This window comes from Podarcis cretensis, assembly GCF_951804945.1.
Source record: "Podarcis cretensis genome assembly, chromosome: 18".
Classification (NCBI taxonomy): domain Eukaryota; kingdom Metazoa; phylum Chordata; class Lepidosauria; order Squamata; family Lacertidae; genus Podarcis; species Podarcis cretensis.
This window is the reverse complement of record NC_137188.1, coordinates 9,586,241-9,608,558: the sequence shown is the minus strand read 5'-3', so window position 1 is coordinate 9,608,558 and position 22,318 is coordinate 9,586,241. Positions and strand designations below refer to the sequence as shown.

General features: G+C 48.7%; 1 protein-coding gene across 6 annotated transcripts; it reads right to left on the bottom strand.

Annotated features, from left to right (window-relative positions):
- Window positions 1-242: 242 nt before the first annotated feature.
- On the bottom strand, window positions 243-19,699 carry TLE5 (TLE family member 5, transcriptional modulator). 6 transcript variants are annotated; one of them, XM_079960999.1, is made up of 7 exons: window positions 19,167-19,696; window positions 16,776-16,873; window positions 13,365-13,428; window positions 8,227-8,271; window positions 5,615-5,677; window positions 4,675-4,779; window positions 246-599 (listed from the first exon to the last, which is right to left on the bottom strand). In XM_079960999.1, exons 1-7 carry the CDS (start codon window positions 19,191-19,193, stop codon window positions 378-380), a joined length of 624 nt encoding a protein of 207 aa, XP_079817125.1. In that variant the 5' UTR covers window positions 19,194-19,696; the 3' UTR covers window positions 246-377. The 6 variants fall into 6 exon arrangements, with proteins under 6 accessions (XP_079817129.1, XP_079817130.1, XP_079817125.1 ...); XM_079961000.1 differs by having other exon boundaries at window positions 246-596; XM_079961002.1 differs by having other exon boundaries at window positions 251-596; window positions 4,705-4,779; window positions 19,167-19,693.
- Window positions 19,700-22,318: the final 2,619 nt, after the last annotated feature.

Sequence of the window (22,318 nt, the reverse complement as noted above, 5' to 3'; positions counted from 1 at the left end):
AGTTCCTGGCAAGCTGCTGGCAGGTGGTGGCAATTTTGTTGAGGGAAGCTAGCGTTTCGATGCAAGCATTCCCGTGCAGAAAAATCAAAATTAATCGGGGTGGTGTTCACCTGCAATTCATTGCAGAGTGATCAGGATTGTGCCTCTGGGTAAAATTGCTCCGGCAACGGGGGGCTGGAATTCCAAAAGGGGGGGGGGCAAAAATGTTATTGCTGCAGAGATGGGCGGTGCAGGCTAAACTCCTCCCCCTGCCCCGCCCCCGCCAAACAACACCAACGGGTCCACCGAGCGCTAGCTGGAGTGGATACCGCAACTTTTATCGAGCTTTCCCCTTTTGTGCCACCGCCGCCCCCGGATTCCCCCCGCCCAAACCGGGTCTAATCCGACTTCTCCCCGTCGTCGTCCTGGTGGGCGTCCCCGTCGTGGCCATTCTTGTCCTCCTTGGAGAGGTGGGCTTGTGAGCCAAGGGCGGACAGCGACAGCAGGCCGGTGCTGGCACTGACGGCCGGGAGCGATGGGGGCTGCAGCCCCACGGGCAGTGGGGTCAACGGCAAGGCGAGAGCTTGGAGCTGGGAGAGCTGGTGAGCCTGGAGCTGCTGCTGTAGGGAAACGAGAAAGGAGAGGAAGAGGGGAGGGGACAAAGGGATGGGTGAGTGGGGCTTGCAAAGAGAGAGCGGACTGCAAACCACCTCTGCAAAAAAATCACATTATCAGTTCTGTTGGCATGCGGGCAAAATGGAGTATTTCTACAGAAGAGGGAGCATCCTTCGTTTTTTTAAAAAAGCTCTGGGATGCGGAACCTGCGGCCTTCCAAATTTTGCCGGACTACAAAGTCCATCCTCCACGAGCACTAGTTGCTGGTGATGGGTATTGTAGTACAGCAACTCCTGGAGCCCCCGTTCCTGGTTTGGGTGAAGCATCAGGGACGGCAAAGCTCTGGGATGCGGAACCTGTGGCCTTCCAAATTTTGCCGGACTACAAAGTCCATCCTCCACGAGCACTAGTTGCTGGTGATGGGTATTGTAGTACAGCAACTCCTGGAGCCCCCGTTCCTGGTTTGGGTGAAGCATCAGGGACGGCAAAGCTCTGGGATGCGGAACCTGTGGCCTTCCAAATTTTGCCGGACTACAAAGTCCACCCCCCATGAGCACGTTGCAGGTGATGGGAATTGTAGTACAACAACGCACGGAGCCCCCGTTCCTGGTTCGAGTGAAGCATCAGGGACGGCGAAGTTTTGACCCGTCACCAAGAGGGAGTTGTCGGCAGAGTGGGAAGAAAACCCGGAAGTTTGCCCCAAAGGGCAAGTTAATGGGAGGGCACCCCAACCAGACATCGAAACGAGGACTGGCCGTGCACAGTAGTCAAGGCATGTTCATCAACTGATGTAGGGTGGAGAAGGGAAAACAATGGGGGGAGGGAGGGGGAGTTAACAGGTCAAATCCGTGTCCAGGGCAGCTGTCTACCAGCTCCACCTGGTACGCAGGCTGAGACCCTCCCTGCCTGCGGACTGTCTCGCCAGAGTGGTGCATGCTCTGGTTATCTCCTGCTTGGACTCTGGCAATGCGCTCTACGTGGGGCTGCCTCTGAAGGTGACCTGGAAACTACAATCCAGAATGCGGCAGCTAGACTGGGGACTGGGAGTGGCCGCCAAGACCATATAACACCGGTCTTGAAAGACCTACATTGGCTCCCAGTACGTTTCCGAGCACAATTCAAAGTGTTGGTGCTGACCTTTAAAGCCCTAAACGGCCTCGGTCCTGTATATCTGAAGGAGTGTCTCCACCCCCATCGTTCTGCCCAGACACTGAGGTCCAGCGCTGAGGGCCTTCTGGCGGTTCCCTCCCTGTGAGAAGCCAAGTTACAGGGAACCAGGCAGAGGGCCTTCTCGGTAGTGGCGCCCGCCCTGTGGAACGCCCTCCCACCAGATGTCAAAGAGAACAACTACCAGACTTTTAGGAGACATCTGAAGGCAGCCCTGTTTAGGGAAGCTTTTAATGTTTGATGTATCACAGTATTTTAATATTTTTTTGGAAGCCACCCAGAGTTGCTGGGGAAGTCCAGCCGGATGGGCGGGGTATAAATAATAAATTATTATTATTATTGGAGGATCTTGGGAAAGACCATAGCCGGCTAGAATCCCGAAGAGAGACAAACTACACCGCAACACTTTGTTGCGGGTCCTACACCTTAAAGTATCTTTGGTCTGCGGGGAAAAGGATAAACGCCTCTGTTAAGAAGGTCTTGTGGTCCCCAAGAACTTGTGTTCACAGGAGCCACTTTTAGAAACACGGGGGTGGGGCGGTACCGCCCCAGAAAATACCCAAGATGCAATTTTCTCAATGAGCCAAGCGCTCGGTGCCCCGATATCCCCCACTCCAGAAGGGAGAGACTTTGCTATCCTAGGCCATTTTTCGGATTAAAAAAAATCTAAACCCTATCCAGTTTGGACCTTGGCGTTTTTCTCAGCAGCATGTGAAATACCGTATTTTTTGCTCTATAAGACTCACTTTTTCCCTCCTAAAAAGTAAGGTGAAATGTGTGTGCATCTTATGGGGCGAATGCAGGCTGCGCAGCTATCCCAGAAGCCAGAACAGCAAGAGGGATTGCTGCTTTCACTGCGCAGCGATCCCTCTTGCTGTTCTGGCTTCTGAGATTCAGAATATTTTTTTCTTGTTTTCCTCCTCCAAAAACCGGGTGCGTCTTGTGGTCTGGTACATCTTATAGAGCGAAAAATACGGTAACTTTCAAAAAAAGCTCTACAACTTTGACCTGAAAACACCCCCCCACACACACACAAAAAAAAAGCAGATCACTGCCAGATTTTAATTCTGGGAGAGTCGGCCACCCCTGGTATAACCAGATCAGTCATTTTTGATTGAAACTACTCTGAAAAATTTATTATTCCAAAAATGAAACCTTCATCTGGTTGCAAATATTAAGATAACGTGCCACCAAGAATGAGTCTTTCTGTAAAAAAAGATGATTTAAATCAAGTCTCACTGACTACCCTGGTTTTTGTTAACGCCATTATTGGGTGGGGCAGACAAAACAGTTCTTCCCCTTTTGGGTAGCCGGTCTGGAGAGGACGTCTTCGATGGCAACTCGCAGAGGAGCCAAGGTGGGTATTTAAGGAAGATGGGAAAGGGAGGGTGGGTGGGGGGAAATTGACAGGAGTGTACTAACAAACCTGAAATTTAGGGGCCACGGGAAACAGCATCCCAGGCTCCTTGCTGATGTTTTCACGAGCCGCAAGAATGCCACAAGAAAGCAATCAAAAGTGGTGTCAGATCCCCAGTCCGTGCTGCGTTTACACTGGGTCGCTTGTTATGTCTCTCAGCCTAGCCAACAGGGGTGGGTTCCCGGATAGCTCCCCAGAAGTTGTTGGGCCACAAAACCCATCAAGCTTGACCACTAGGCATGCTTGCTGAGGCGGAAGGGAGTTCAACAACCGCTGGAGGTGCCAGCAAGCCCTTTTAGTGCTGACCTACAGGGTTGCCGCGAGGATTAAATGGCTGGGAGCCATGCCCCGTGACCCAGAAGCCGGGATAACAACATGACAAGTAACGCATAGCTCAGTTCACAAGAGGTTGCCCGTTGAGCTTCTGAACGAGTCACTGTTCTGCCTTGCCTTGCCTCCGCTAAAGGAGTGGATACGTGCGGCACATTAGGTGAGGCATGAGCAAGTGAGATGCGCAGCGGGGCGACCCCCCTTGAAGGTGCCTGTCATCTCCCTGCACGAGTCCCCGATTTTGGGCTCTTTTCAGAATTTGGCCCCAAGCGTGGCGGAGTCGTTGGGACGGCTGCTTCAGAAGCTGAGCCAAATGGCGCTTGCTTCCTGGGAAAGTGAGGACTACTAGCCAACGAAGAGGTTTCCCCAGAGCAGTGACTCATTCGGAAGGCGACATACTATTTAGGGCTTCAGATTACAACTCTCGGCCACCCCCCCAGCCAGTATGAAACTGGGAGCGGATGGGAGCTGTACACCAAAACCCCTGCGAGGCAAAGTTTGCTTTAAACAAGTAAACCTTTGTGGGTGTAAGAGTAGCAGATGTTCACCCATATCCCCTCCAGGTTGGAGTTTACAACACAGGAATCCAGGTACAGTGGTACCTTGGTTGTCAAACTTAATCCGTTCTGGGAGTCCATTCGACTCCCGGAACCATTTGAAAACCAATGCGCAGCTTCTGATTGGCTGCAGGAGCTTCCTGCACCCAATCGGAAGCCGCGCTGGACGTTTGGCTTCCGAAAAACGGCGCAAACCGGAACACTCACTTCCGGGTTTGCGGTGTTCGAGAGCCGACCTGTTCGACAACCGAGGTACCACAGTATTAATAATAACAACCAGTGGTTTTTTTTCTGAAAAAAGGGGTACTCTCATTCTGACTCGAGAAAACCACCATTTTATAGTTCAAATCAGGAAAAATAAATAGAGTAAACGGGCAAAAGTACAAATATTCACGAAATGTTTCGGGGTATGCGTCCCCCAAGAAAAAAGCACTAATAATAATAAGCAATAGTGATTTATTTGCACATTCTCTGCAAGATGCAAAAAGCACGATTCCTCCCCCCTTTTAATTATCGAATTAGGCTCTCCCCAGTCCTATCCCAACGCGAACCACTATGCTCTCCTCCCTCTCAGGGGAAGGAACGCCAATGCTCTTCCCTCCTACCCACCGCCCAGTTCCCGTACGGAACGCCACGGACCCGGATGATAGAGTTGAGTTCCGGCGCCGTCACTTGCTTGGCTCGTTCAATGGCTCCAAGGACCTGTTGTTGATGCTGGAGAAATAGAAAGCAAATAACAACAAAACCACACACATATTCCACTGGTGGGGCAGCAAGGGACGCGGGGAGATCAACGGATGGAACAGTTTCAAAGAGGGACTTGCAAGCAGTCGTGCCAAAAATAAATGCCGGAGCGAGGATGAGATTTGCCCGGGACTCGGGATGCGGATTTCTTGAGCTCCTACACACCCAGCCGTGTTACAAGCAGAACGTCAGGTCTTCCCAAGACGTTCACCTCTGGCTCAGAAGTAGACCGAGTCTCTGAACATCAGCAAGGAGCCCTGGGGTGTGCGGTTTCCCATGGCGCCCAAATATCAGACACCCCAAAATCTAACCATCCTATACTGCACTTTGGAGAGGAAGGCCTGGGGTGTGGTTGTGAGCATGCAAGGGGCCCTGGGAGGTACAGTTCCCAGGGCACCCTGTTTTCCCTGCTGAGTTCTCAGGTGCCCTGGGAAACTCAATATCCCAGGAGCACTAGTGGCCGACACACTGTTATTCAGTGTGTTAGGTATGGGACAAAGGACAGGAGGAGTTCAGGTTGGTAGGTAGAGGAGGAATGGGGTTGATGCCCTGTCACACTAGGCCCTGTCACACTCCCAGTGATGTCACCAAGAGTGTGCCAAGTCACCAAGCCCAAAATCAAGCCGAGTGAAGTCTGCCCTCCTTAGGAAAGACAAAGTTGCTCTAGAAAGTGGTGGGGAACATCTTTGTTTTTTTCAGTGATGAAATCCAACCCTATTCTCCCTTACACCCCCCCCCATTTGCAAAAAAAAAAAAAAAAAAGAAAGAAAGAAAGAAAAAGAAAAAGAAGGGAGAGAGGAGTTACCTCTTGGGAAAGATAGGGCAACACTTGAGCACAGATCCCGTTTAACCTCTTGACAATTTCGGCCTGAAATGGAAGACAGAAAGAGTCAATGTGAAGACAGAAAGAGTCAACATGAAGACAGAAAGGTTCAACAGGAAGACAGAAGGAACGTCAATTGAAAAGATGCCAGCTCAAGTCTTTCAAACACTGTGGTGGCAGTGGTGTGGGCTGGGGCTGATGTGAGGTGCAGCCTAAAATATCTGGTAGACACCAGTTTGGGGGGGGGGAATGAACACTAGCCACTTTTGTGACTTAATCTCACCTCACCTATGAACTCACAAGCCTTAGCCCTGGAATACAGGGATTGTAGATACTGGCTTATCTTACAGGGTCATCGTAAACATTTGACGTTACAGAGGATTTGATATTAAAAATATGGGATGTGGTATATACGGTGAAACTAACAAGCATCGTTAAGTCAGGGAAGGAAGACCACTTAATCTGTTTATTGGAAAACTGAACGCTTTCACCACTGATGCAAAACCCCCAGTATATTTTAAGAGAAAAGCGTGCCCAAACTGTGCATTTTAGGAGGGAAAGGGTATGCAAAAATGAGTATTTTGAGGACAAAATGCACACAAATATGCATTTGTTTCTGGGGGAGAAAGAGCATTTGTTGTTGTTTAGTCGCTTAGTCGTGTCCGACACTTCGTGATCCCATGGACCAGAGCACGCCAGGCACTCCTGTCTTCCACTGCCTCCCGCAGTTTGGTCAAACTCATGCTGGCAGCTTCGAGAACACTGTTCAACCATCTCGTCCTGTGTTGTCCCCTTCTCCTTGCGTCCTCCATCTTTCCCAACCTCAGGGTCTTTTCCAGGGAGTCTTCTCTTCTCAGGAGGTGAACAAAGTATTGGAGCCTCAGCTTCAGGATCTGTCCTTCCAGTGAGCACTCAGGGCTGATTTCCTTCCGAATGGAGAGGTTTGATCTTCTTGCAGTCCATGGGACTCTCAAGAGTCTCCTCCAGCACCATAATTCAAAAGCATCCATTCCTTGGCCATCAGCCTTCTTTATGGTCCAGCTCTCACTTCCATACATCACTACTGGGAAAACCATAGCTTTAACTATACGAACCTTTTTTGGCAAGGTGATGTCTCTGCTTTTTAAGATGCTGTCTAGGTTTGTCATTGCTTTTCTCCCAAGAAGCAGGCGTCTTTTAATTTCGTGGCTGCTGTCACCATCTGCAGTGATCATGGAGCCCAAGAAAGTAAAATCTCTCACTGCCTCCATTTCTTCCCCTTCTATTTGCCAGGAGGTGATGGGCCCAGTGGCCATGTTCTTCGCTTTTTTGATGTTGAGCTTCAGACCATAGAATCATAGAATCATAGAGTTGGAAGAGACCACAAGGGCCATCGAGTCCAACCCCCTGCCAAGCAGGAAACACCATCAGAGCACTCCTGACATATGGTTGTCAAGCCTCTGCTTAAAGACCTCCAAAGAAGGAGACTCCACCACACTCCTTGGCAGCAAATTCCACTGTCAAACAGCTCTTACTGTCAGGAAGTTCTTCCTAATGTTTAGGTGGAATCTTCTTTCTTGTAGTTTGGTGTCATTGCTCCGTGTCCGCTTCTCTGGAGCAGCAGAAAACAACCTTTCTCCCTCCCCTATGTGACATCCTTTTATATATTTGAACATGGCTATCATATCACCCCTTAACCTCCTCTTCTCCAGGCTAAACATGCCCAGCTCCCTTAGCCGTTCCTCATAAGGCATCGTTTCCAGGCCTTTGACCATTTTGGTTGCCCTCCTCTGGACACGTTCCAGTTTGTCAGTGTCCTTCTTGAACTGTGGTGCCCAGAACTGGACACAGTACTCCAGGTGAGGTCTGACCAGAGCAGAATACAGTGGCACTGTTACTTCCCTTGATCTAGATGCTATACTCCTATTGATGCAGCCCAGAATTGTATTGGCTTTTTTAGCTGCCGCGTCACACTGTTGGCTCATGTCAAGTTTGTGGTCAACCAAGACTCCTAGATCCTTTTCACATGTACTGCTCTCAAGCCAGGTGTCACCCATCTTGTATTTGTGCCTCTCATTTTTTTTTGCCCAAGTGCAATACTTTACATTTCTCCCTGTTAAAATTCATCTTGTTTTGGCCCAGTTCTCTAATCTGTCAAGGTCGTTTTGAAGTGTGATCCTGTCCTCTGGGGTGTTAGCCACCCCTCCCAGTTTGGTGTCATCTGCAAATTTGATCAGGATGCCCTTGAGTCTATCATCCAAGTTGTTGATAAAGATGTTGAATAAGACCGGGCCCAAGACAGAACCCTGTGGAACCCCACTAGTCACTCTTCTCCAGGGTGAAGAGGAACCATATTTTGCGCTCTCCTCTTTCACCCTCATCAAAAGGTTCTTTAATTCCTCCTCACTTTCTAACATTAAAAATGCTAATTTTTATTTTTTTAAAAAGAAACCACAGCTCAATGAAGACCTGAGCAGGCTCCTAAGTCAAAAACGGACTTGCTCCATTCTTCTAGGGAGACAACAGAGGGGCTGCTTCAGCTAACGGACACTGCGGTCTGGGGACAGGCTGAGTTAAGGGTAAACCACCACGAGGTCTAGAAAGCTGCGTCTTACCTGTTTGTGCATTTCAATATTGAGCCCATAGGACATCTCGTAGTACTGGAAGGGGCAGAGGAGATGGAGAGGAAGAGTTAGGATTTGAGGAAGGAAAACAGCAACAGCGAAATATGGGAAGAACCACTTTAGCCTCCTCCTCATCCTTCGGCTATTTCAGATACACCAACCCTGTCCCTGGAAGCTCCACTTTGCTACCGCAATGAGAAGTCCGTGAGGAAGAGTTTGCACGGATCAAGACTCAAGGCTCATCCCGTATACAGTGGTACCTCGGGTTACATACGCTTCAGGTTACAGACTCCGCTAACCCAGAAATAGTGCTTCAGGTTAAGAACTTTGCTTCAGGATGAGAAAAGAAATCGGGCTCCGGCGGCGCAGCGGCAGTGGGAGGCCCCATTAGCTAAAGTGGTGCTTCAGGTTAAGAACAGTTTCAGGTCCCCTCTTCCCTTCAGATATTTGAAGCTGGGCTCTCCTCTCTCCTCTCAGTCTCCCCATTCCCAGGCTAAACATACCCAGCTGCTTTAACCGTTCCTCATCAGGCTTGGGTCCCAGACTCAACCCTCCAGCTTGTCAATATCCATCTTACAGGTAAAGGTAAAGGGACCCCTGACCATTAGGTCCAGTCGTGACCGACTCTGGGGTTGTGGCACTCATCTCGCTTTACTGGCCGAGGGAGCCGGCGTACAGCTTCCGGGTCATGTGGCCAGCAGGACTAAGCCGCTTCTGGTGAACCAGAGCAGTGCATGGAAACGCCGCTTACCTTCCCGCTGGAGTGAGACCTATTTATCTACTTGCACTTTGAGGTGCTTTCGAACTGCTAGGTTGGCAGGAGCAGGGACCGAGCAACGGGAGCTCACCCCGTCATTGCGGGGATTCAAACCACCGACCTTCTGATCGGCAAGTCCTAGGCTCTGTGGTTTAACCCACAGCGCCACCCGCGTCCCAGCCACTCTGGGTGGCTTCCAACAAAACACTAAAATACAATAACCTATCAAACATTAAAAGCTTCCCTAAACAGGGCTGCCTTCAGATGTCTTCTAAAAGTTTGGTAGTAATTTTTCTCTTTGGTCCATCTTATACTGGACAGCTTTTCACTTCTTTATGGTTCTACGAAGGCGCTTGTATATCTCTCTTCCCATCCTTCACCACCGCCACAAATTTGCTCCAGGGGATGCTCTGAAATAAGTTTTTTTTTCCCGGGGGGGGGGCATAGAGGGCATCCAGACGTCCCACTGTGCAAGTGGATTTGCCGGTCAAGCTTTTAATGACACAATCGCATTTTATTTTATTTTTCTGGTGGGGAGGGTGTTCTTGAAAAACACATTGCAAGGGCAGCCGTCCTCTTAAAGGAGGCGAATGGGGGGGGGGGGAATCCCAAGCAAATCTAATCCCACCTTCATGAAGACTAGGAGCTTTTTCAAAAAGGCAAAAAGGCAGATTCCTTTTTTGCGGCTTCTATGCGGCCTCTGCCTAGAATCCTGCCGCACATGGAATCAGTTGGTGGTTTGGCTTTTTTCCCTATTCTTTTCTTCGTTCTCGCCACCTCCACCCCCTTTTCTATAGCTGATAGTTTCCTGGGAGAAGCGGATAATTCATCTCCCGATTATCTCGCCGTTCCAGGGGAAGCGCAGACGCTCCACTGGAGCTCTGGAAATCTTTTCAGCCGCCCTTAATGACACCCTGGCGGAGGGGAAAAAAAAGCCATCGAACTGGAATCACCAACACACAGAGAGAGACAGGGACCTTAAGTCTGCTGGGCCCACCCTAGCCCGGAATATTCCCCATCCGCTCAGCCTAAATCACGCTAATTGAAAGCCCTAAACGGCCTTGGTCCTGTATACCTGAAGGAGCGTCTCCACCCCCATCGTTCAGCCCGGACACTGAGGTCCAGCGCCGAGAACCTTCTAGCAGTTCCCTCCTTGCGAGAAGTGAGGTTACAGGGAACCAGACACAGGGCCTTCTCGGTGGTGGCGCCCGCCCTGTGGAACGCCCTCCCATCAGATGTCAAGGAAATAAGCAGCTACCTTATATTTAAAAGACATCTGAAGGCAGCCCTGTTCAGGGAAGTTTTTAATATTTAACGCTGTATTGTTTTTAACACTCGATTGGGAGCCGCCCAGAGTGGCTGGGGAAACTCAGCCAGATGGGCGCGGTATAAATAAATTATTATTATTATTATTATTATTATTATTATTATTTCAATAACAGTTTCGCAAACCAAAGCGCCAATTCGGGGCGTTGAGCGAAAATTCAGACCCGAGAGGTCCCACCAAACATTGCCCCATATGCTCTCTTTAAGTTTCTACTCTTTAAGACTAGAAATCCAATGCTTAGATTTCTCTTACCTGCCAAATTTGACCCTCCTTCCCTTGATTGTTATTTTATGTAAACTGTGTTACTTTTATTGTTAGCCGCTCTGAGCCCAGCTTTGGCTGGGATATAAATAAATTATTATTATTATTATTATTATTATTATTATTATTATATAGCCAATTTGTCCCTTTTTTTTGGTTGGCGGATTACGACACCCTTTAACCTTTCCAAAAAGTACTTTTTGTTGTTGTTGTTATGGAATTTATTCATTTTCAGTAACAACCTTCCAACGAACGACAAATCAAATCGATCCAAATTACAATAATAACAATACACCAATTATATATTCAAATTATAAAAATTTTCTTGGGACTTCCCATGTTCCAGATGTCTAGAGATACAGTGGTACCTCGGGTTACATACGCTTCAGGTTACAGACTCCGCTAACCCAGAAATAGTGCTTCAGGTTAAGAACTTTGCTTCAGGATGAGAACAGAAATGGTGCTCCGGCAGCAGGAGGCCCCATTAGCTAAAGTGGTGCTTCAGGTTAAAAACAGTTTCAGGTTAAGAACAGACCTTCGGAATGGATTAAGTACTTAACCTGAGGTACCACTGTAATCATCCTCATCCTCTCTGCATTTTGGGTATTTTTCAAATTCAAAACTAATATAATCCATCCTTTTAATAACCTGCTCATATCGAGACGGAATCCCTGCCTCAGGAAAAGGGGAATCACAGGTCCACGAACTCTGCTTCGCGCCCCAAGTGCTTTGCCTGACCGGAAATGTTGTCATGGGACCCCGGAATCGTAGAATTGGAAGGGACCCCAGGAGGTCATCCAGCCCAACCCCCTTGCGAGGCAGGAATCTTTGGCCCAATGTGGGCTCGAACCCGCAACCCAGAGATTAACAATTCTACTGGAATTCTGATCGTTTAGAGGTCCCGTGCCCTAAGGAAGTCAGACTATCCTCCACCAGGGCCAGGACCTTTTCAGTGATGGCTCCGACCTGGTGGAATGCTCTGTCCCATGAGACCAGGGCCCTGCAGGATTTAACTTCCTTCCGTCGGGCCTGTAAGACAGAGCTATTCCGCCTGGCCTTTAATTTGAATTCAGCCTGATCTTTTATTCCCCTTCGTTCCCTCCCCATCCCCTTTTTATGAAGATTACCAGCTCTGAGACCCCAAAGCTAATTCTCCCCTGGCCTCCTCACTGGCCCAAGTAGGACCAATTCAGCCGGCTAGCCCTGGGGATTATCTAATGCTTATTAGATAGATTTCCCCTAAACTGATTTCTGAACTTTGAATTGTATTGTTATTCAGGGCAGCTAAGACCAGTCAAGGGACGCGGGTGGCGCTGTGGGTTAAACCACAGAGCCTAGGACTTGCCGATCAGAAGGTCGGCGGTTCGAATCCCCGCAATGACGGGGTGAGCTCCCGTTGCTCAGTCCCTGCTCCTGCCAACCTAGCAGTTCAAAAGCACGTCAAAGTGCAAGTAGATAAATAGGTACCACTCCGGCGGGAAGGTAGACGGCGTTTCCGTGCGCTGCTCTGGTTCGCCAGAAGTGGCTTAGTCCTGCTGGCCACATGACCCGGAAGCTGGACGCCGGCTCCCTTGGCCAATAAAGCGAGATGAGCGCCGCAACCCCAGAGTCGGCCACGACTGGACCTAATGGTCAGGGGTCCCTTTACTTAACACCAGTCAAATTACAAAAAAATTTTTTTAAAAAAAACCTCCAATTTAAAATACAGGTTAAAATATGATTTAAAATGCAGCGTCATTTTAATAGTAGCCCATAGATAAAAACCATAAGGGTCAGACTGAGTCCAAACCAAAGGCCAGGTGGAACAGCTCTGTCTTGCAGGCCCTGCAGAAAGATGTCAAATCCCGCAGGGCCCTGGTCTTTTGTGCCAGAGCGTTCCACCAAGTCGGGGCCAGCGCCAAAAAGGCCCTGGCCCTAGTTGAGACCAATCTAACCATCTTGCGACCTGGGACCTCCAAAGTGTTGTCACCCGTGGTACATGACTCCTGCTTGGCACTGCGGAAGCCCCACACCCGACCCTAAAAGGCATCGCTGTGGGGGGAGCTGGTTCCATCCGAAACCCCAGCCAACTTTGACAATACAATGGGACCATAGCTGTCAACTTACAGATTTGAAAATAAGGGACTAGCAGCCTCGAAAATCAGCAGCCAAAATAAGGGATTTTCAGAACACAGGTGTGTTCAACTTCTGAGCCCCTCCGAGCCAAAGGCAGAAAGCCCAGCCAGCAGCCAAACGAAGCCTCAAGCGGTGGTTCCCACAGCGCAGCAACCCGGCAAAGGGGATGCAGCAAGGGAAACCACCGTCACCTCTCCGCTGGGAAGCGCTGAGCAAAGGCGAGTCCCCGGGCAAGGCGGCCAATTTGATTGGCACAAGGCATGCAAGCTCCACCCCCCAGTCGTTCTTAGACTCCTTATTGGGTGAGCAATGCAGCCAAGCAACACAGCTGGAGCCTCCCTCCTCCCTGGCCGGCAGAGAGTGAGGGAGAGGAGCTGCTTCCTTTGAAACCCGGGACATTTAAGGGACATCATCAATAAGGGACAGCAGTGGGACACGGCGCTGGGATAAGGGACTTTCCCACTAAATAAGGGACAGTTGACAGCTATGGATGGGACCTGTATTGTCTGAGCTTTCCAAGGCAAGGAGTTAAAGGCTCTTCAACCTCGGCTAGTTTGAAAACGGTGTCGCCCTCGCAGGGCCTTGATCTTGTGTCCGTCCCTGCAACCCCCCTTGCGGCATTGCTGGCGAGTGCCCCGACGAGTGCCCGGCCGCGAGTGCGAAACCTACCATCACATAGTGGCGCTGCATTTCAGACTTCTCGCTGGCGAGCTTGTCGCATTCCAACTTCAGGCTGCCGGTTGGGTTGGGTTGGGGGGGAAATGAGCGCAATGGCGGAACGAGAGGGGGGAGAGAAAGAGAGATGATGATAATAATAATAATAATAATAATAATAATAATAATAATAATTTATTATTTATATCTCACCCATCTGGATGGGTTTCTCCAGCCACTCTGGGCGGCTTCCAACAAAACACTAAAATACAATAACCTATTAAACATTAAAAGCTTCCCTAAACATCACTGAAAAAGGGACGCGGGTGGCGCTGTGGGTTAAACCACAGAGCCCAGGTCTTGCCGATCCAAAGGTCGGCGGTTCGAATCCCCGCGACGGGGTGAGCTCCCGTTGCTTGGTCCCTGCTCCTGCCCACCTAGCAGTTCGAAAGCACGTCAAAGTGCAAGTAGATAAATAGGTACCACTCCGGCAGGAAGGTAAACGGTGTTTCCGTGCGCTGCTCTGGTTCGCCAGAAGCGGCTTAGTCATGCTGGCCACATGACCCGGAAGCTGTACGCTGGCTCCCTCGGCCAATAAAGCAAGATGAGCGCCACAACCCCAGAGTCAGTCACGACTGGACCTAACGGTCAGGGGTCCCTTTACCTTTAAACATCATTGCTAAGAGGAAGAACGCCACCACGCCTTTTACATCTAAGAATGGACATCCTATAAAATATCACCTTGACCCACCTTCCGGAATCCCTGCTCTCAGGTTGTTTTCCCCTGCCTGGTTTTTAGATACCGGTGCTCCTCTGAGCCCCCAAATCACGCTGCTGATATAGCAATCGAGGGCCGCCTGGAGGGGAGACTTTTCCACCCTGAGGGCCGGATTGCTTCCTGGGCAACCTTCCAGGGGCCGCCTGCCAATAGCAGACGGGGCCAGAAGCCAAAATGTGTGGAGTGATGAGTAACCAGAAACGTTTCCATTAGGATTTACAGGTACCAAAATACCAGACTTTTTATGTCTAGAACTCTTGGTAGAAAAGTAATGACAAACCTAGACAGCATCTTAAAAAGCGGAGACATCACCTTGCCAACAAAGGTCCATATAGTTAAAGCAATGGTTTTCCCAGTAGTGATGTATGGAAGAATGGATGCTTTTGAATTCTGGTGCTGGAGGAGACTCTTGAGAGTCCCATGGCCTGCAAGAAGATCAAACCTCTCCATTCGGAAGGAAATCAGCCTGAGTGCTCACTGGAAGGACAGATCCTGAAGCTGAGGCTCCAAGACTTTGGCCACCTCCTGAGAAGAGAAGACTCCCTGGAAAAGACCCTGATGTTGGGAAAGATGGAGGGCACAAGGAGAAGGGGACGACAGAGAACGAGATGGTGGGACAGTGTTCTCGAAGCTACCAGCATGAGTTTGACCAAACTGCGGAAGGCAGTGGAAGACAGGAGGGCCTGGTGTGCTCTGGTCCAGGGTGTCACGAAGAGGCGGACACAACTAAACAACAACAAAATGTATAGAACAACAGCTGCCCGGATGCTACTAGCCCAGAGATGGAAAGAAAATAAGAGAAAAATGGCAAACCAAGCTGATGGACTATGCAGAGATGGCAAAACTGACGGGAAAACTCAAAAAACAGGAAATGTAAAGAAAAAGAGGGTACCTTTTATCACGTGGTGGACTTGCCCCAAGGTGAAAGACTTATGGGAAAAGATTTATAATGAATTGAAGAAAATGTTGAAATGTACATTTATTAAGAAACCAGAGGCCTTTCTTCTTGGAATAACAGGTTAGGAAGTGCCCAAGAAAGATGTTAGATTGTTTTTGTATGCCACAACTGCAGCTAGAATTTTGTTAGCGAAGAATTGGAAAACACAAAAAGTCCCAAAAGTGGAGGAATGGCAGATGAAGATGATGGATTTTTCGGAGCTAGCCGACCTGACCGGAAGAATCCGCGACCAGAAGGAGAAGGAGTACCAGGAGGAATGGATGAAATTCAAAGACTATTTAAGTCAAATATGCTAAGATAACTTAATTGGAAAACTTGCAAATACCAGATAGGCTTAGGACTTAAAATGTGATATTAGAGAATAAAATGTTCAAAGTTAAAAGGGAAAGAAAGAAAGATACTAAGTGACTGTTAATTTTATGAGAAAATTGGTTTTGGAAAACTGTTACAATGATATACACTGAAATTCAGCCAGGAGGATCTGAGGAAGTCATTTAACAATGTTACTAAGATTGGATTAAGCACAGTTAAGATCTATGTTTGTTTGTTTAAAATTTTTGGAAAATCAATTAAAAAAATGGGGGAAAAAAAAGAAAACTCAGAAACCAAGAGGATAAAAAACACTAGGGGAAAAATTATAAGCGACTTAGGGGGCCATTTTAAGTTGATGGAGACGAGAGCAGGATTTTGATTTCACTTGTAGCACGGGAATTATTATGGAGAATATGGTTTGGCACAAAAATGGGATGAGTATGGACGGATATGCAGTTATAGATGTTTATAGGACCCTCGTGCCTATGGGACCGCCTCTCCCTGTATGCCCCACGGAGAGCCTCAAGGTCCATAAATAGCAACACCCTAGAGGTCCCGGGCCCTAAGGAAGTTAGATTAGCCTCAACCAGAGCCAGGGCCTTTTCAACACTGGCTCCCGCCTGGTGGAACGCTCTGCCTCATGAGACCAGGGCCCTGCAGGATCTGATTTCTTTCTGCAGGGCCTGTAAGACAGAGTTGTTCTGCCTGGCCTTTGGCTTGGAGCCAATTTGATTCCCTCCCCCTCTTTTTTTCTTTTCCTTTCTCTTCCTGTGATGAGGCTGCATTTTAATATTTTAATATTTCAATATTTTAATGTTGTATTTTAAACTTGTTTTTAAGTTGTATTCATTCAACTTGTTTTTATTATTGCTTGTTAGTCGCCCTGAGCCTGGCCTTGGCTGGGGAGGGCGGGGTATAAATAAAAATTATTATTATTATTATTATTAAAATGAGACTCCAATTTTTTTTTGGGGGGGGGGGGTAGTCCCGAGATTTGGAGAATCTCTCTATATAGATATGTGTTTTCTTTTTGGTTCGTTTGTTTACCTGTAGTTTCCATTTGTAAAATCAATAAAAGCGATCTCAAAATAAATAAATGAATCCGTTTCAACCATCGCAGGCTGGTTCCTCCACGGACATCTCAATCTATCCTCCATTGAGGGATGCAAGCGGAATAGGTGGGGGGGTGTGGCTTAGGAAGAGGGGCGTGGCCTGGGAGAATTGCAGGGGGCCTGATCATGGGGTCCAGAGGGCCACATTTAGTCCTCAGGGCTGAGGCTCCTCATCTCTCCCGTGATTTTTTTTTTCTCTTTTGGAACCATCTGACGTAACCATTAATAAGAACTTAGCGTTTTCCGTGAAGGGAGTCAAAACTTGCCTGTGATACTGAGCTTGCAGCAGCTGAAACTCATCCTTAATCCGGTCACAGGAATCTGACGTTGTAAACTTCAATTGCTGAGGCAAGTGCGAAGAACCCTGGAATATAACCATTATTTTAACCATTTGACAACGGCAGAGATGGGTATTAGGCAAGCTTGGAAAATGACCTCCCCATCTTCCTTACTTAACCCGAAGGAACGAAAACGGGGGACATAATTAGGCGCCGAATTCTCTCCCCGTCCCCAGGCAGGCTTCAGTAAAACTACTTGCCCAGCCATCACACAAGGGGAGGTGGGTATAGTGCTGCTGGGAATGCGTGACGTCACTGGCACAGACCAGTAGGTGCTGATTCCAGATTTGGAACTCCAAATCGGTGGAGGTCGTTTCCACCCCATCAAATTTGCTGGTGCCAGAGTACTGTGAACAGCGGCAGTAGTGAATATTTGATATGTAGTGTTAAAAATCTTGCAATTCCTGCACTGCAAAGATATATATATATATATATATATATAATGCATTGGATAATGCACTGCTTGCAAGAGCCAGGACGCTGTAGCAGCAAGCGTTCCGGACTATTCCCCGGGAAACCAGGGTTTGAATCCCGACTTGGGTGGTGACCTCAGACCCTCAGCCTAACCTACCTGACAGGGTTGTTGTGAGGATAAAATGAGAAGCATGCATGCCACCTAGAGCTCCTTGGACGAAAGTTGGGATATAAATGCAACTACCACTGGGACACAGGTGGCGCTGTGGTCTAAACCACAGAGCCTAGGACTTGCCGATCAGAAGGTCGGCGGTTTGAATCCCCGCTACAGGGTGAGCTCCCGTTGCTCGGTCCCTGCTCCTGCCAACCTAGCAGTTCAAAAGCACATCAAAGTGCAAGTAGATAAATAGGTACCGCTCTGGCGGGAAGGTAAACGGCATTTCCGTGCGCTGCTCTGGTTCGCCAGAAGCGGCTTAGTCCTGCTGGCCACATGACCCGGAAGCTGTACGCCGGCTCCCTCGGCCAGTAAAGTGAGATGAGCGCTGCAACCCCAGAGTCGTCCGTGACTGGACCTAACGGTCAGGGGTCCCTTTACAGGGTTACCTTAACAGTGCTGAGAAGGAGCGACCGGCCAACAAGGTCACCGAAAAAGAGAAAGCTTCCTGGCCTAGTGGGAGAATTCGAACCCTGGTCCTGGTCCCAGCCTGATGCTCTAACCACAACTTCACAAATAACCACCATATAACTATTTCACCGCCCTTCATTCAGTCTTGGGATAAACTCACAGCTTTGTTTGTTTGTTACAAAACAAAACAAAACCCTGCTTTTAAAATTAGTTAGTCGCCTCGAGGAAATGAATAAATCAAGGCCAATGATAATAATAATAATAATAATAATAATAACAACTGATTTGCTATGCAACCCTTCACCCTAAGGTGTGTGTGTGTGTGTGTGTGTGTGTGTGTGTGTAACAGCACTAAAAACAACCCACTCCCCCGATCGCTCTCTACCCCTTCGCGGGGACCCCTCCCTCATTTCTCAAGGCACTCCAATGGGCCACAACCCCCACAACTGCACCCCAAAGAACCCCCCCCCCCCGCAGCTGCTCCACTTCCTGGGCCAAAAGCCAGCCTGGAAACTTTCTCTCCCCTGTCGCCACCCCCCCCCCCAGCCGTGGACACGTGCAGGAAGGTGTCAGCCGCTCCCCTTTCTCACATCCGGCCTGGGGAGTTTCCCTTGAACACCCCAACCCTCCCCAAGCACCCCAACCTCCTCCTTCCCTCCCTCTTCCCCTCCTTGACCCTAATCTTCCCCCTGCTCTCCTTGACACCCAAACCCCTCCCTGGCACCCCAAACCCCTCACACCTCCCCCAAATTCCCCCTCTGGGCACCCCAACCTCTTCCTGCCTCCTTGCTCTCTTTACAACCAGTTGCCCTTCCGGCTGTGGGCACCCCAATTCTCCCTGTGGGCACCCCAATCCTTCCCCCTTTCCTTAGCACCCCAAACCCGTCCTTCCTTCTTTGGGCACCCCAATCCTCTACCCCGGCACCTCAAACTCCCCATTACCCCCCCAAAATTCCTTCCCCGGCACCCCAACACTCTCCTAATCTTCTCTCCTCCCTCGATTCCCCCTTTGCACCCCAACCCTTTCCGACACCCCAATCGTGGCCCCCCTCTTTCCCATAGCACCCTACTCCTCTCCTCTCCCGGCACCCCTAACCTTCGAGAACCCCAACCCTCTCCTCCCTTGGACCGCAACCCCCCCTACTCAGCACTCAACCCCTCCCCCCTGGCACCCCGCCCTTTCCCTCCCCCCCCTCTCCCGGACGGGCACCCCAATCCCTCGCGCCCCCGCCCTCTTTGCACCCAACTCCCCTCCCCTCGCTTCTCTCCCCCCCCCTCACCGAGTGCCGGCTTTGAGGAAACATCATGTCAGGCCCCGATCCGAAAGCGCAGGGCTGCGGATGCGGAGCGCGCTTCCTCCCGCTTGCGCCAAAGGCGTCCGCAAAACAGGCCCTGGAGAGCGCGCGCTCGCTTTCCTCTCCCCCGGGTTTTTCTGGGCTGCTCCGGCGGCTCCTTCCTCCGCAAGCGGCAGCTCCGGAGGGGGAAAGAAGAAGGGGAGGGAAAAGAGAAGAAAAGCACCCCCCAAAAGCTCGCGAGGCGCACGGCCTCCTTGCTTTTTGCGCCTGGGAAGCAGGGCCCCGGTGATGCGCCCTTGGCGAGGTTTGGCGAGGTTGGGCGCAGACGCACACGCGCGCCCCTCTCTCGGCGCTCCTTTTCACTCCCGATCTCGCTCCTCCTCCTCTCGCTCCGGGTCTTGCTCCCGGCTCCGGATGCGACCCTCCCCTCGGACTCCGGCCTGGCCCCAGCCAAAAAGGAGACGGACACCCGTGCGCGCCGCTCCGCCTTGCCCCAGCTATTGTTTAATGGCGGCTGCGGAGGCGCCTCTCCTCTCCTGCGGCTGTGCGCCAGCACCACCTGCCGTCGGGACGCGGCAGCTCCGAGGGCGCGCGCACACGCCACCCACAGCAACACCCCCAAAATATTTTTTTTTTAATAAATTTTTTTATTAATTTCCAAATTTTTAACAAACACAAAAACAACACAAAAACAAACACAAAAAATCATGTTTTCTTTACCTTATTTCCATAAACCTCTTTTCCCGGACTTCCCCATACCTTCCCCTTTTTGCATCCTTTATTTTAAACAATTATTCAGCAACCCTTCTTAGCCAATTAAATATAAATTCATTCTCCTTTTCAATTTCACCCTAAATTAAACACAGTTTACCGCTGCAATTCTACGTCTTCCTCTCCCTCAGCATTTTAGCACTCCTCAATTTTATAGTAACTCTTAAGATATATCTTAAACTTCTTCCAATCTTCTTCCACCGTCTCTTTCTCTTGGTCGCGGATTCTGCCGGTCATTTCTGCCAGTCCCATAAAGTCAATCACTTTCGCCTGCCATTCCTCCAGCGTGGGTAGCTCTTGTGTCTTCCAATACTTTGCTAGGAGAATCCTTGCTGCCGTAGTAGCATACAAAAAGAAATTCTTATCCTTCTTCGGCACCAGCTGGCCGACCATACCCAAGAGAAATGCCTCTGGTTTCTTGTGAAATGTGCACTTAAGCACTTTCTTAATCTCATTATAAATCATTTCCCAGAAGGCCTTAATCTTCGGGCAGGTCCACCAAAGGTGGAAGAAGGTACCTTCAGTCTCTTTACATTTCCAACATTTGTTATTGGGCAAATGATAAATCTTCGCAAGCTTGACTGGGGTCATGTACCACCTGGCAACACCCCCAAAATAACCCCCCACCCAAAAAAAACCCCCATCACCCCACCAGTTATGGGTGGATGTGCAGGGATAGGGCGCTAGGAGGAGAGGGTCGGGGTGCTAAGGGAAAGAGAGGCTTGCAGAGGCAGCGGGGATATTCTGCAATGTTCTGTTTTTTATTATTATTATTATTATTATTATTATTACTACTACCACTTTTAACTATCTGCTTTTCTCCTCTTCTTTAAGTCTTTTGTGCCTTATTTTATTTCCACGTTTGTATCTTATGCTAGTCTGTGGCGGTAATAAAGTTTCCAATAATAATAATAATAATAATAATAATAATAATAATAATTTTATGTGAGTTATAACTGCTTTTCACTATTTGCTTTTCTCCCCCTCTTCTTTAAGTCTTATGTGCCTCATTTTATTTTCATGTTTGTATCTTATGCTAGTCCATGACTGTAATAAAGTTTGCAATAATAATAATAATTATAATTTTCTGTGAGTTATAACCACTTTTGACTATTTGCTTTTCTCCCCCTCTTCTTTAAGTCTTATGTGCCTTATTTTATTTCCACGTTTGTATCTTATGCTAGTCTGTGAGCGTAATAAAGTTTGTTTGTTTTTGGAAGATAATCTTTATTGATTTTATGATTACAAACTATGCATATACACATTACTTTACATTTACTCCTAAGAGTTGACTTCCCTCCTTCCTTCCTCTGACTGGATTAATAATAATAATAATTTTATGTGAGTTATAACCACATTTAACTATTTGCTTTTATCCGTCTCTTCTTTAAGTCTTGTATACCTTATTTTATTTCCATGTTTGTATCTTGTGCTAGTCTGTGACTGTAATAAAGTTTGTAATTTATTATTATTATTATTACAGTGGTGCCTCGGGTTAAGTACTTAATTTGTTCTGGAGGTCCGTTCTTAACCTGAAACTGTTCTTAACCTGAAGCACCACTTTAGCTAATGGGGCCTCCTGCTGCTGCCGTGCTGCCGGAGCACGATTTCTGTTCTCATCCTGAAGCAAAGTTCTTAACCCGAAGTACTATTTCTGGGTTAGCGGAGTCTGTAACCTGAAGTGTATGTAACCTGAGGTACCACTGTATTATTATTATTATTATTATTATTATTATTATTATTATTAGACTGGGAGAGCGAACACCTGCTGCAGGTACAGGCAGGATAATGAGGACTGGAACCTTGGTTTTGCATGTTTTTTTGGGAGGTAATGCCAGCCCTGAGGAGATTTCACCCCTCCCATATCCAAGAATCTGCTGATGTTCTCTGCTGATTCTCCCGAGAGGAGGGGGCAGTTTCTGCTCTCTACTTATTCCGCTCCAGCCTCACATCAAAGAGAGAGAGAGACTGAGTATTAGAGAGAGATCGTGTGTATAGATAAGGTTGCTGCTAAGAGCAGCTGCAGACACTCAGTGCAGTTCAGCTTTTTCGTTTAGACCTCATTTAGCTCTGTACATAGTTGTGTATTATAGTTGTAGATAGAATAAAGAAGATATTCTACAGAGCTGCTCTCTGAGTCGTTTATGCTCTGCTATACTCTGCTGTGCGACGACTGTCTTCTTGTTGGAGTGAATCCGGTGCTCACAACTCTAAGCTGTGAGTCCACAGCACTTTGACCTGTTCCTGTGCAGAAGGTGGTCTCTGGAAGTGCTACCCAGCTGGCCTAGCCCAGTTGGGGCTGAAGTGTGTGAGTCCAATTGGTGGCACTGGCTCAAGGGCGATGCTGACAAGCCCTTCATCCAGTA